Source organism: Aotus nancymaae, unplaced genomic scaffold, assembly GCF_030222135.1.
Source record: "Aotus nancymaae isolate 86718 unplaced genomic scaffold, 86718_ANA_hifiasm-v0.15.2.pri h1tg000003l, whole genome shotgun sequence".
Lineage (NCBI taxonomy): Eukaryota > Metazoa > Chordata > Mammalia > Primates > Aotidae > Aotus > Aotus nancymaae.
The window spans coordinates 55,224,076-55,239,040 of record NW_026988414.1 but is presented as its reverse complement, the minus strand read 5'-3'; the positions used below and the strand labels follow the sequence as shown (position 1 = coordinate 55,239,040).

Here is a 14,965-nt window from a genome sequence, read left to right as displayed (position 1 = left end):
TCACTAGAAAACATACCCAATGATCTCTCCTTTCCATTAACTTAGCCTGAGCCACCAACTTCCACTAAACTGAAAGCTGTAACAGAGGGGCATGGTCTCTGTCTGTTTACCACTTTTAATATACCAGTAACTCAAGTAATTATCTGTTGAATGTATACATTTTCCTGAATACTCAAAACAGGGGAAAAATAAATATGGCTGGGAGTGGTGGCTCATGTCTGTAACTCCAACACTTTGGCAGGCCAAGGCGGGCAGATCACAACATGAGGAAATTCCATTTCTACAAAAAACAAAAAAATAAATAGCCAGGCGTGGTGGCATGCACTTATAGTCCCAGATGCTTGGGAGGCTGAGGTGGGTGGATGACTTGAGCCAGGGAGGTGGAGGCTGCAGTTAGCCGAGATCATGCCACTGCATTACAACCTGGGCAACAGAGGGCGACTACATCTCAAAAAAACAAAAAGAAAGAAAGAAAAAAAGAAATATAAAATCTATGACCTAATTAGAATTTTGAAAAGGAATGGAGGATCACATTTTGAAGACTATACACTAAATAAACAGAATATATCAAATGATACATCTTAAATTAGCAGTAATGGGTAGCAAATTTCCATTTACCACCTGTAACTTTTCTAGATGCACCTCCCAAAGTTTTAACCAGATGTCTCAATTCATTTTTATTTAAAATATGCATAGGTTAAAAAAAAAACAATTTTTTTCTGTATCTGATCCTCGCAACCATTCAACTATTTAATGTGATTTTTTTGTAACTCCGAGTTACAACCCAGAATAACCAGAAGTTACTCTGAAATTCTCAAACTTGCAAAAGAAGCAAATATCTACATACAAAAATTTTGTTTCAGGAGAATACTAGGGGGAATTCTGACTGGAGAAACATTTCCATTTGTGTATTGAAAACAATGAAATCATTATTTAAACCCTCTTAAGCTTCAAACTTTCCATTAATCCAAACTGATCTAATTATTAACTCAAAATGCTAGTGTTTTCTCATATCACATATGTCAATATGCATATTACAGTGGTGGAGCACATGAGTATAGTGTCTCTATATCTAAAACTTTGACTTAGAATTGACCAAGTATTTCTCAAATCCTTAAAATAATTTTTGTGGATAATTTTTCAACAGCCTTATATGATATTGTCCTTATAAGACATACAAGCATAACTGGCTAAAAAAATATATATGCAAAGGGAGCTAATGGCCTTGCTTAATTAAAATGTAAAACTTTGGCATCTTAAGTCCCATTTATGTGATTTTAAAGGAGGCTTCAGTAAGTTGCTCTTTTGACAAGAGCATTCAGATTGCAGGGAAGGCTACAAAGGCACTAATGACATTTACCCCGCCCCAATAAGAGCTGTTCACACTTCATGGTTTTTCCTTGTTATTGCTCAGGACAGACACTAGCACCTCATTGAAAGATCAGTGCTGCAAGAGAAAAAGGCCCCCTGAGACGTCTCAGACCTGAGGAAATGCACTAAATCAGGTGATGCTACAAAGATGACATGTTTGATTCTCCAGGGTTCTTACTCACCCTATGGCCATGGATTTGAGGCAGTTAACACACAGCCAATCAAAACCCTCCCCCACTCCCAGAAGACAGGGCCATCCTCTTCTGCAGCAGGTATAGTAAAGGCTAGAGAGAAAAGAAATAAACTTCCTTCAGGTGACCTAGGTCTGGCAGGATCCAAATGTCTTGTACTGCTCTCAGTTAATCTCCATCGATGTGTGGCTGAATGAGTAACACACTGACCTTTTCACCTAAGAGACCACAATTTGAATCCAACGGAAAGTCACCAGAGAATCAATGGACAGAGGCACTCATATTTTAAAGCAATTAAGCACTGCAAGAAGGGAAAGGGGGGAAAAGTTTTTTTTACCGTGGTTTTGGCCAGAGATTCAACCCGGTTTCCCTGGCTCAGCTATTATGAATTGGAACCCTGATTCAGAATTGAAAAGCTCCCAGAACTGCCTCTATGGATCTCAAAATCTGGCACAGGCCCATGGCTACTGCAAGACAGACATTCCCTCACATGTCAATACGTGGAAAAGCAATCCCTGCTGGTGATGGAATGATGGCTGACTCAATGGAATATACTCAGCAGGAACTCTAATTCTGGCAGAGATGACAGCACACAGAGACAAGTAGCTCTTAATTACTCTTTCCAGGGGAATTAAAGTGCATTTTGTTGTTGTTAATTCAAAATTTCTAAACATGTATGCACACTTATAAAGAGTTAAATGAATGCAGCAATTTAAGGCGCTTCCCCGGTTACCTAATTTTATGTCTTATCAACACACCATAAAATAAACAGACTTCATATTAACAGATACTCTAGAAACAAAACCTATGGGATACTCTATTGTTTAAATGTCAATTTCTCTGGAGCAGCCTGACCTACTATGATCATAAACCAATACTGTCAGTGGCCTGTGTTTCAAACATTCTCCTATTAATCCTACTAAGGAATCTGAGAAAAAATTCCTATTGTGCACAGAGCCTTCCTTCAAAATTGCATCTCAGAGAAGATGCAATATACACCAGTCTTCGAATAACCACATTTACTCAACTGCTGTTTTTAAAATCAGAAAAGGAAAAAATCCACAGCAGGAAAAGCACATTAAAATAAAAATAGAAAATACAGTAACCACATTACTCACACTAACTAGAAAGCTGCCTCTGACACTATTATTATGGCTTTAAGAGAGAAAATTACATGAGAACAAGGAAATCAGGTTAACATATTTCCTTACAGAGAGAACCCTGGATTCTCAAAGTCTCTGAAAAATGCTTATCTGGGGGTTAACAGGTAAGAAATACAAAGTAAACTGAAGTTGAGTTTGAGCAGAAAATATATTCCAGTCAATGTTTCACCCTCTTATTTTGGAGGCCTTATGTATTATGATCTACTGTAGTCAAGCAAATCCCCCACCTCAAGTCTACCTAGACAGAAAAAGAGAGAAAGGGAGAGAAGAAGATAGAGGGAAGGGGAAGGGGAGAGACGGCAAGTGGACACAATAGATCACTCAGTTGCCACCAACAAATGAAGAAACTTCCTAGATAGCAATAGGACCACAATGGTAGGTTTGTAAAACAATCGCTCATGACATCACTAGCTAGTTAGCTATGTCTTTAAAATCTAAGGCTACCAGCAACAATTGACAGGTCTGTAAACAGTCAGAATCACGAGTAACTGCCCTCAGGAAGAAGTGGTGATATGCAAACATCAGATGAATCAAGAAGAGCTTCTGATCATCAGGCCAAGGCCTGGCCTACCCACACTCACCAATACCACAGCTCAAAGCTGTTCACCTAACTGAGATTCTAGTCTCCCCCATAAACTTGCTCATACCTCTTTCCAACATAGCATTCTTCCTGTATGGAAAAAAAGGCTTGTTCAATACTTTCTATTGAGTAAACAATCTCCCTTCTTCCTTAACAATCTCTCTTTTTTCAACAGGTCTTCCTATAGTTAACTCAATTTGGCAGTGGTCACTCATTCTCCTAGCAAATGTATTGGCCTACATTTTGTTCTCCAGTTCTGACAGCATTACATATGGCTATCATGCAGAAATCAAATAAATGTATCTTTATTTATGTTTGTTTCATCTGTATGAATTTAGCAAAAGCTTCCAGAAACCCACACAGATCCTTATCTCATTTTCTACTTTTCACAGCCCTTCAAGATTTCATATACCAACACATGAGGTGTAGATCACTCCAAGGAAACAGAAAGCAGACTACGACTCAGCCTTGAGAGCTTTCCCATGACTCTGTTAGAGTCACAGAGGATTTCAGTTCCTGTGCAACGCCCCCTCATCTTCCACTGGGCTCTTCTGTCAAATTGGGGGAAATACTAGAAAAAGACACAGTAGCTCAAATAAAATATATGGGCAACTGGAAGACTGATAAAGCTCCTGTTGCTCTAGAAACTTAAGAGTTGGGGATGGGGACTGGGAGGAGACTCTACTTAAGGAATTAAATTTATTGAGCTCCACTGTGAATTTAACGTATTACTTCTCTTCATCCTAAAAACTCCTTTAAGAAGGCACCATCAAGAAAATAAGGCTCAAAGAAATTTTGTGCTTTCTGTATGGCTAGAGAGTTAACTGGTGCTAGAATTAAGTTTTAACCCGAAGCTCAGAGCTTTCCACTTGAAATTCAACAAGAAGGATGTATGAGTGCTGCTCAGGAGATCATACAATTTAATCAGTGCCATCACAGCCAATATCCATTTCAAGTAAATCTGAACTGATTCTTATCAAATGGCGACTGGCCAGTGAGCTGTGGACTCATTTCTGCTCCCCCGGGGGAATGCAAAAGCCCCTATTCATGTCCCAGGGGCACAAATCCTATTCTAGCAGTCACTGCATTCCATCCTGGAATCTGGTAAGCCATATATTTCTATTTTGCAACAGTAAAGGGGAGGAATATTTTAACTCAGAGCACAAAACATCAAGCTTTGTCCTTGGATCTAAGGTGTTTATTTTCATTGCTGTTCAAACAGTTAGAGCTTTGGCAAGGGATTCAAAATCCGTGTATTCCACTTCCAGCTTTGCCTCTGCCTGAGGCCTCCCATCACAGTAACTTTAAAACCAAGGATAACAGTCTGTGAAACTCTCTCTCTAATAGGGAGGTTAGGAGGCTTGCCAGGACAGTGTTTGTAGAGTGGTCCAAGCACCTTAGAAAACAGACACTATAAATACGATACACTGCTCTAAATCATTTATTTTTTGCATATCCCCACCAAAGACAGGGGGATCTTGACCAATCACATGTGCGATCCTTCTTTCCTGAAAAAGATTCACGCATTGGTAACATAATGCAAGGACACTCTCCTTAGGTCATGGTGTTGATAATTTAATCTTTACTTGGGGACAAATAATCCCTCCTTTATGTCAAATTTCTGGGTCATCTGTATATTTCTGTAATTTATATCATACAACTTTCCATCATTTGTTTATAGCTCACCCATTAGAGTGTTAGTTTTCTGAGAGATCTCCTCTTATATACTCAATATATACTAATAAATCAGTAATTTTTGCTATTTGAAGGATGACCTAAATTAATTCATATCTAGATCCACTGATCTTTCTGCTACAGAAATTTCCTAAAAACCTGTGAGGTCAGATAATACCCATTTCAAAGGCTAACTGTTTTAAATGTTTTACTTTATGTAGTAACGTGCAATCCTACAGACTCTATTTTAACAAATGCATAAAGTAATCATTCATTCTGTGTCAGAGCTTGTAAAGTACTGGAAGAGTTGATAAAATAGGAAAATGCAAAGGTGATAAAAAATAACAGTGTCATATATAGAATAAACCATTACTTGGCCGAGCGTGGTGGCTCATGCCTGTAATCCCAGCACTTCGGGAGGCTGAGGTGGGTGGAACACATGAAGTCAGGAGTTTGAGAACAGCCTGGCTAACATGGTGAAACCCCGTCTCCACTAAAAATTTAAAAATTAGCCGGGTGTGGTGGCAGGCGCCTGTAATCCCAGCTACTTAGGAGCATGAGGCAGGAAAATCATCCGAACTAGGGAGGTGGAGGCTGCAGTGAGCCGAGATCATGCCACTACACTCCAGCCTGGAGACAGAGCGAGACTCAGTCTCAAAAAAACAATAAACGATTACTTTAAAAAATGCACACATACAAATACACACCTTCACAATGTAGTAAGGGTTAATATTAATGAGAGTGCTATGGGCTAGTTACTATATTACATACTTTTAAAATATCCTTTGATTTAACCTTCATAGATGAAGAAGCTGATGTTCAAGTATGTCTCTCTGCTGGCCAAGAGAGCTATTGAAAGTGAAACCAAGATTCACAACCAGGTAAGTCTGTCCAACTCTAAAGTCCAAAGCCTTGGTTACTACATACTCCTGCTTTTTATTTATATCCCAGTACATTCATATGTACATACATATATACAAGTTTGTATGTGTGTATGTATGTGTCTATTATTTATTGATAATTAAATAGTAGCTACCCTTTTTGCTCTACTGGTTGGAAAGGCATTCTGCTCAAAGAGGCAGAGTGAAATCCAGGATTTAAGGTTACTTTACAGAAACAAAGTTCTAAAATGACCAGGTTGGTAGTAGTCTGCAATAGTCTATATCATCATCTTTTTCACCATCATATTAATAGTTAGCATTGGCTGGATACTTAGCAAGTGCCACTACTAAATGCTTTTTGTGAATCATTCTACTTTATCTTCACATCAAAGCCAGGAGTACTATTATTATCCCTGTTTTACAGGTGAGTGAACTGAGGTGAATAAAGACATGGGCCTAATTTTTTCACACATCTAGAAAGAACTGAAGCCAGGATTCAAGCCCATGAATCTGCTTTCACTACACAACTCTGCTGCATTAAGCTTTTCTGGTCCAACTCTATAAAAAGAAGGCATAATTATAGCTATTCCACCACACGAGTAGGGCATGGATCTGTGCTTATTTTCTCTGGGAGTGCCTGCCAAGCCCATCAGTCCTGCTCCTCCTCTCAGCCACATGGCCCCATTTAGATATAAGTTCTGGTCAGTGATGTGAGAAGAAGCACCCCACTACACTTCTGAGCTTGACCCATGAAAATGTCCCACAGAGAACGTGCACCTTCTCTCAGGGTTGCCACCTAGATGAGGAATCTACGATCCCAGAGAATGGCAGAGCCGTAAAATAGCAATGGCTCTAAATTACCTCTTGTCAAATTACCTATGGAAGGAAAGCATTCACCACTAGACTAGGCTTGCAGAGAAAAGAGAAACAAACTTTTGCTGTGTTACGCCACTAGTAGTATTTCAGGAGGTACTTACTAAAACAACTGCAATTTATCTTATGCCTAAAACACATTCCCTGTCTTTTTTTAAGCATTTAACATCTATAGAGAAACATGTTTAGTAACTGGTATTTCTCTGCTATAATTAGTCAGAGTTAACTTTACACATAAATACAAATGAAAAATGCTAATTTATTGAGAAGAAGTTCACAACATACATTTCATCCACATTATTTCATCTTTTTAGCCACTCAAAGGTAGGGACACGAGGGTTATCTTAAGTTTAGAAGGGTATGGGAAGGTTTCTTAATTTTAAAGATGAAGCTACTATGACTGAGAATGGCAAAGTTTTCCACATTTAACCCAATCTTGTCTCAATATCCAGAGCCCTTTTGCCATCCAACTTGAAAGGCTTTTACAAACCCAGGAAAGGCTACTGCATCTCTCTTCTACTCCCTGCACGTGGTATAGCTGAAATCTTACTAACTAGGTAGAAAATCTTTGTTTTTATACTCAACTACAAAAGGCATATATTCCTGGAAAGGCAAGTCAAAGACCAGAATTTACAATAAAGCATTAGGGATAAATATCAGATCTGGAAAACAAGTTTTAGTCACAGAAATGAGAGCAAATAGGGGTAAAGGTAACGAAATAGAGTATCAGGAAATAGGCAAGAAAAGGAACGCAAAAGAGGAACCCATTTCACCCAATTTTGCCCAAGGTCAGACATATGTGGTGTGCCACTGAATACAAGAGATCTTAGTTTGTCAGTTCTAGACTCTCAGGCCTTCCCTCTTCCCCAAAATCGCGCCACTCTGAATCTATAGACTCTCACATATTACATTCTGGAAAGTCAGGCTGGTAGTCTTAAAAACAGAAAACAAGCATCCAAATATTATCCATAGAGTCAAAGATCTGAATTCAAGTCAAACTTCAAAATGTCTTCCTTCCAATATTTAATACACCTTATTATGTATTCAGCTAGGTGCCGGTGTTGGGAAGTGAGTTAACAGTGATGAACAAGAGGAGTGTTATCTTCAGGAGGCTTACAGTGTATCAACTGTGCCAATTAACATTTCTGTGATCACTGGAAAGTCACTTAACTTATTTGAGCCTCAACTATACCAAATGTTAATTCACTGGCAACATCTATAAGAGGATGGTGTAAGAGGAGGAAAAGAGGTAACCTATGAACTTGTTCCGCAAAGAGCTGTTTAAATACAAGTGTTTGCTTGATATCGATGTTTTCTACCACATGGATACCACAAAACACTTACTCTACACAGACCACTAGCTAGAAGGCATGGGAGGCTTTACTTTTCTTCTTATTACCCTCAACAGCCCAGCTGCTACTATAGCAATCAGTCCCTAGGAAGCGTGGAGAAAAAACTAAGGGCCTTTTGACAAACTGAAGTTACTGGCTATTCCATGAGTTCTATGGTGAAACATCAAGCTACACCAAGTTAAATAGGTTTTCTTAGCCACTCATTTAACAAATATTTATTGAATGCTCTGTATTTGTGGCATTCTCTAGTGAGGAAGCCAGAAAAATAAACATTTTTACAGTTGACTTAATTGATTGATTTTAAATTGTGATAGGAGTTTGAAGGAAACAGAATTCTAAGATAGAGCTACACTAGAAAAGACCTACATTGGCAAGGATGGTCCTCTGTAAGAAAGTGAGACTTTGACTGATACCTAAAAGAGAAGAAATTACCCATGCAGAGACACAAGCCAGGTATTCCAGGCAGAAGAAACCTTACATGCAAATAGCCCATGTGGGGGAAGAGCTGAGTGTGTTCAGGAACTAAACACATTGAATGAGCTTGAAAGGAAGAGGTTATGAAGTGGGAAAGGTTGGTGAAAGCTACTTCTCTACTCTCACAGGCTCTTACTCTAGGCCTCCTCAGAGCCTGTGTTATGCTCATGTGTATCATGAAACTTAAGAGAAGGATCCAGCATGTAGTTACTCCCAAATCTAACGTTGGACCTCTCAAAGATAGATGGCCCCATTTGTCTTTGATGAATGCTCTTCTAATGTCCTGATTGTGCTAGTAAGACACAGGAGAGGTCAGAGGGGCATCACTACTACTCTTCTCATAAGGCTGCTGACACCCTACCTAAATATGCAGAATGTCTGAGCTGCTTCTCTGAATTCTGGCAGGACCCACCTGCAAATGAAGAGATCTCCACAGACAGGCTGGTGGACGAGCCCTAGCAAGTCGGTTATACATTCAAACTGAAAGACTATGAAAACTTGATTTTTAAATGACTAAATTCAAAATGATAATCACTTGTATTCTTATTTCCTAGGTCAAAGACAGGGGGGGAAATGGGGAAAGGACAAAAGAGGGACCACTGCTTCTATTCATGGTCAATAAATGTATCATGAGATACAGACCTGAACTAAGAATTATTCTTTTTTTTTTAGACAGAGTCTTGCTGCAACGCCCAGGCTAAAGTGTAAAGGTGCAATCTCAGCTTACTACAACCTCTGCTTCCTGGGTTCAAGCAATTCTCCCACCTCAGCCTCCTGAGTAGCTGGGATTACAGGCACGTGCCATCATACCTGGCTAATTCTTGTATTTTTAATAGAGATGGGTGTTTCACCATGTTGGCCAGGATGGTCTCGATCTCCTGACCTCGTGATCCGCCCTCATCGGCCTCCCAAAGTGCTGGGATTACAGGTGTGAGCCACCATGCCCAGCCAGAATTAATCTTTAGTAGTAGAAAAAAACCTCATATTCTCCCTTATATTTAGTTTTTAGCATCTAATTGCATATTCCCATTTTTGTTGTTTTTTGTAAAATGCTAACAAGTTAACTTACCTTTTCTGTGCCTTCTGAATAAATACTTTAATAAGTAGACAGGAGAATACTGGGTCCTTTATATATTACCTGACTTCTTAAGTAGCTGTAGTCCAAGTTATTTTATGCATTTTAAACTCAACTGCCTAGCTTGTGAATATATATTCACGTAAGAGAAAATTAATTTTATTAAAAAAGTGCAGGATCCTTGACCATTGTGCCAGCCTTTTAAATGACTCTGTAGCATCACTAATATCTCCCTTTTTCTAACAATGACCTCTTCATAACCACATAGTTTTCAAAGTCCTGTTCTCCTCTTCCCCCTACATCCAAAAATTCAAAATCAGATCAGATAACTGTCATTCTTCCATATTTGAAGGTATCTCAGAAGGCAGGCGTAGCTGTGTACACATAAAGGATGAAGGCTTGAGCCCACAGAGAGTTAAATTAATATCCTGGCTTGACTAGTTCAACTTACCGTACATCTTCATTTGCCCAGGAACACAATCTATAGCCAACTGCTAACCAAGTCAATATGTGGTAAGACTAACAGCCACCCTAACCTGCCTTGATAATTATTCTCCTTTAACTGACATAATATTCAATATACTGTTGTTGAGAGCAATAATGCTAAAATTGATGCCTTGAGGGCTACAAGACAATTGAGTTTTAGCCAGATAAAATGACTTGTACACTAATAGTGCATTATGGGGTTCCACAGCTTTCAGACACACGTTTTATAGCCTACTTTTACAAAAATGCCATATACAATTATATTGAAAGTAACTTGTGCACACCTTATCATTACCATATACAATCTTTAAAATACTGGCTGATTACCAAATAATATTACTTTAGAAGAAAAGGGTTTACTTTTACAGTCTCTGTCTTTTTCCTTAACAAAACAAGCATTTTCTCACTATCTAAGTGATAACAGTTTTGGTGTTCTGAAACCTTTTGCTTTTTTTTTCCCAAACCAAGAACTGTTTTCACAAAGAACAAGATTATAAATGCTGAATGATAAAAACCATCATTTAAATAAAATCTAATTACATAAATTCTACCAATAAAACAAGACAGAAACTAAACCTAGAATTACTCTAATGTAAAAATCATCTACAGTTTTCTCAAAATGTCAATTTTAGACTCTTGAATGGAGAAACATTATATTAAATTTGAGACTGTCAAAATCTGTATTAAAATAATAAAAATTAATTATAATTTAAGTGTCACAATAAATGACAATGTTCTCTATATGCAATATTTCACCCTAAGAGACTTAATAAATTTTAGTTCCTGGTTTTACTGAATTTTCCTCTCAAACTTAAATTTCTCTTGCAGTATTGTATCTTTAAATCAAACCTGTCCAACCCACAGCCCACAGGCTGCATGTGGCACAGGATGGCTCTGAATGTGGTCCAACACAAATTTGTAAACTTTCTTAAAACAGAATGACTTGTTTTTTTTTTTTTTTTTTTTTTGCTATATTTATTTTTTAGCTCATCAGCTATTGTTTGTGTTACTATATTTTATGTGTGGCCCAAAACAATTCTTTTTCCAATGTGGCCCATCAAGCTAAAAGACTGGATACCTCTGCTAAATACTGGGCCCTCGTAAAAAAAAAAATACAGAGTACATTTACATTTTTTATACTTGCATTAGAGATACGTTCGAATATTGGGGAAAAATTAACATCTAAGTAATTATTTCAAGTAAAATAAAAAACAATAGGACTGTATCACAGAAACATTATCAGGCTTTATATTTACTGCTATCAAAGGGCTACGTGAGCTGAGTTGTTAAAATTGCAAATCAGCATAGCCCTGCACATACTTATTTGGACAGAAAGACGCAATGTATATGCTTGTGTCTCTGCATAGGTATGCAGGTATAAATATCTTAGGCAACAAATACACGTGAAACTGAAAGACAATATTAATGACAAAAGTATAAGCAGCATAGTGGAGATAATAAAGATGGTACAAGATCGGGCCAAAATACTTGCTGGTTTGTAATAAAGAAAAGACTGTTAGCCAAGCTAACAGTTCCGTACAAACAACTGTAAGGTTCTTCTCTTTGTGTAGGGCAAAATCCATCCAAAACAGACATTAATAATCATGTTGTGGAAATGACTGTAGAAGGATGTAGCACTGTATGCATCCTGGGGCCAGTATAAGCAGGAATTGTGAAACCAGTTGCTTGATATATTTTTCCTGGCCCCTTCCTCTTAGACCTTGTTCCCTCTCATGTCCCCTAACCATCCAGGACTTATCTTTCTACTTTATCCCACTGAAATATCCCCATCCTGAGGCAAATGAGATAATGCTTGTGAACACGCTCTCTAAAATGAAAACGTAATATATAATTGCTACTATTATCACCATCATCTCATCTTTTGAGGGCCAAATTTTCTGTGTCTTTCAAGTTGAGATTCTCACTAAATTTAGACATCATTCTAGTCCGAGAGCAGACAGGTTATTCCACCTCCCTTATCTTTCTCTACTTCTACTCACCATTCTTCTACTGCTCTCCTGTTCCAGCTAACAGCTGGAGGTATCTCACAGGAAAATGACAAGAATTCATATGTACTGATGCCAGGTTAAAAAGAGAGGGAGACTGAAGCTCCCTACTCCTCACATGTCAAGCTGGCAGCCAATGCCCTTCATGTAATACACGGTGCCTCAGGGAATAAAACAGCGGTGATATCTCCAGCACTATACAAGGCTGGCACAGCCAAAACCAGTTGTTTTTGAAGGGGTCACATCTCCTGGTATTATCTTCATAGGAAATTTCAAAAATTGCTTCAGATTCTACCTGAAAAAACTGAGATCTCCTTCAGCAGGAGCGAGTATTTCTTCATTATCCAGTGTAGCCTCTTTGGATCCTGCGGTCTCCCAAAATGTTGTTCTCAACGTTGACCCCTCAACAATTGTAGGAAGACAGATAGCCATAAACATGTTTCAGAGGCAAAGTATACAATGCAAATGACACACGACGTACTGCAAAAATGAGATGAAGAAAGGGGATGGGGGTGCGTGAAGGCTGCGGGCCTTCCAGAAAAGTCTTAAAGCCCTTACCAGGTCAGAAGTGCCATTGATACAAAGGAGACGCTCAAGGCTGGAAGAACAGGTTCTGCAAAAACCAAATCTAAAACCAAGTCTGTGTGTTTCAGAATGCAGAAATCTAAAGGCTACGATGTGACAGTTTACTGGTTATATAAGTTTATATGAATTACAGTTCTACCTTTGATTTGGATGAGAAACAATAAATAGTAACATATGTACCTGTAGGTACACAAACAATGGAGAAAAACACCATACCTGCAAACTGAGTATGGAAAAAAGCCCTAACAAACTGAAATGAAGTGTAATTTCAGGTTTTCACACACCCATCACCCACGTCAAAGAGCCCTCCTTTTTAACAGGGCTATAATAAGAATTGTTGGAGAAGCCAGGAAGCCCACGTTGTAGAGAGTTGAATTCAAAAAGGTGCACACAAAGGTAACTAGAGGCAAGAGGCCACGTTTTCCCTCTAATACACCCTGAGGCCCGATGGTGGCCTGCTTCCTCTCTCTCCTTTCCCCTTCCCTGACAAGCCCGCTGAAATGACCACTTTACCCAGAAGAGGGCGGGCAGCCCTTCCTGCAAGGGGCAGGAAGGAGACCAGGTTTGCCAAGGGCTCTAACCCCCCTTCCAGAGCGGGCCCCAGACACTGCTGTTCATGTCCTCCCCCTACCTGAAGGATGTATCCTCGGACATAGTCCCGCAGAGTCCAGCCAAGGCCATGCAGTATGTGCAGCACCTCCTCCTGCTTCAGGACGCTGAAGAGGCGGTCCAGCAGGATCTTCAGCCTCACGGGCACTGCCTGCGTTCCGTAGAGCATCAGGCTGCTGATGTCAAACACGACGTTGGACTGCACAATCTCCACTTGCGTGGGGTGGTACAGGTGCTGCGTGCTGAGCTTATCCAAGGCTGTGGTGGTCCCGCCAAAGTTCCAGTGATGGAGTTGTTGGGAATAAAGAGAGAGAACAGGACTTAGAAACATCGCTGTTAAGTTACCAGGGCTCCATTTCTATAGATGAATGTTCGCCACAGGTGTTTAAGCAAGATCTTGCAAAGAAAATAGTTCACTGTCACCTCCTTTCTGTTTTGTCCTTTTTCTTTCCTATTTTGTAATTTGATGTGTTTATAAATTGCAGGCAACAACAAATACAAAACACATTTAACTTCAAGATAAAGAGCCACTGAGGATGTTTATAAATGACCGTGGCTGGTGCTAAAAACCTAATTAATTTGTTAACTGAACTATGGTTCGACTCAAGTTAACGATGGTGCCTCTACCCCCTACCAAAAACAAAACAATTCCTAACTCATGCCATACGGGGAGGCTCAATCCGTATCACTTTTATGAATAAGATTCACCCCTTATAATACCTGAATGGTTAAAGAAGAGGAAGATGGTGTTCTTTAGACGATAGGAGTAAAAGACCTAATTTGGAGGGAATAAGGAAAGCTGACATCTGTGTGTAGGGATAGTAATTTAACTCAAGTCCTGCTAGCTACAGGGGTTTATCCAAAAACCTAGTTTTCCCAATTTCTCTCATTAGTCATCTGTTAGGCTGCTTTTGTGTTCACTGGCATGTTTTCTGAAAGTTATTCAGGATAAAAAAGAAATAACATTAAAGTCATAATTTTATAAAGAAGTTACTTCATTAATAGCTCTAAGGGTATAGATGAAAATGGAAACAAATGAGAAACCAACATTTGGGAATTTCTGGTGTATTTCAGCTAACTGTATTATCTCAGTAGAAAAAGCTGAGGATGACCATTCTCAGAGTAAACACTTTGAATAATACAAAAATTTCAACAATTGGTTATTTTTTTTCTCCTCAAATTTAAGAAACACCATCTCTTCTCTAGAGATAAAAGCCAAAATAAGGTCATAAATTCTAATCCCCATCCATATCTCAGTTACTGTACACCCTATTGCTGATAATAGAATTACATTTTGCCTCAGTTTCTCAAACAATAACATTGTCTTATCTGTAGGGCTTAAAGAGATGCTGCAAAGATTAGTGAGATAAGGAATAAGAGGCACTCTAAACTCCTTAAGAGAACATAAAAGGCATTCAGAACTGTCAGAATTAAACACATATGCCCACTGAGGTATTAAACAAGATGAACACGTAAGTCTGAAGGATGGTCATCTAACCTCATGAGTCAGGCAAATAGGTATCAGCCAACATCCAGGCTCAAGTCATAACTACACCTAAGTTATGTACCTAAGGTTTCCTCAAATTCTAAACCACTGTGTGGCCTTTCTCAGCTGCTTTTCCTAACACCTATCCCCAAAGGTATG

At 38.9% G+C, this 14,965-nt stretch overlaps 1 protein-coding gene across 2 annotated transcripts in view; it reads right to left on the bottom strand.

Moving 5' to 3' along the window:
• The window catches only part of BNC2 (basonuclin zinc finger protein 2), a 451,398-nt gene that overhangs the window by 120,280 nt on the left and 316,153 nt on the right, over positions 1-14,965 (bottom strand). For both annotated transcript variants that reach the window (XM_064381327.1, XM_064381328.1), the window contains one exon: positions 13,343-13,578. In XM_064381327.1, the coding sequence (XP_064237397.1) occupies positions 13,343-13,578 (236 nt within the window). The remainder of the gene's footprint in view (positions 1-13,342; positions 13,579-14,965) is intronic.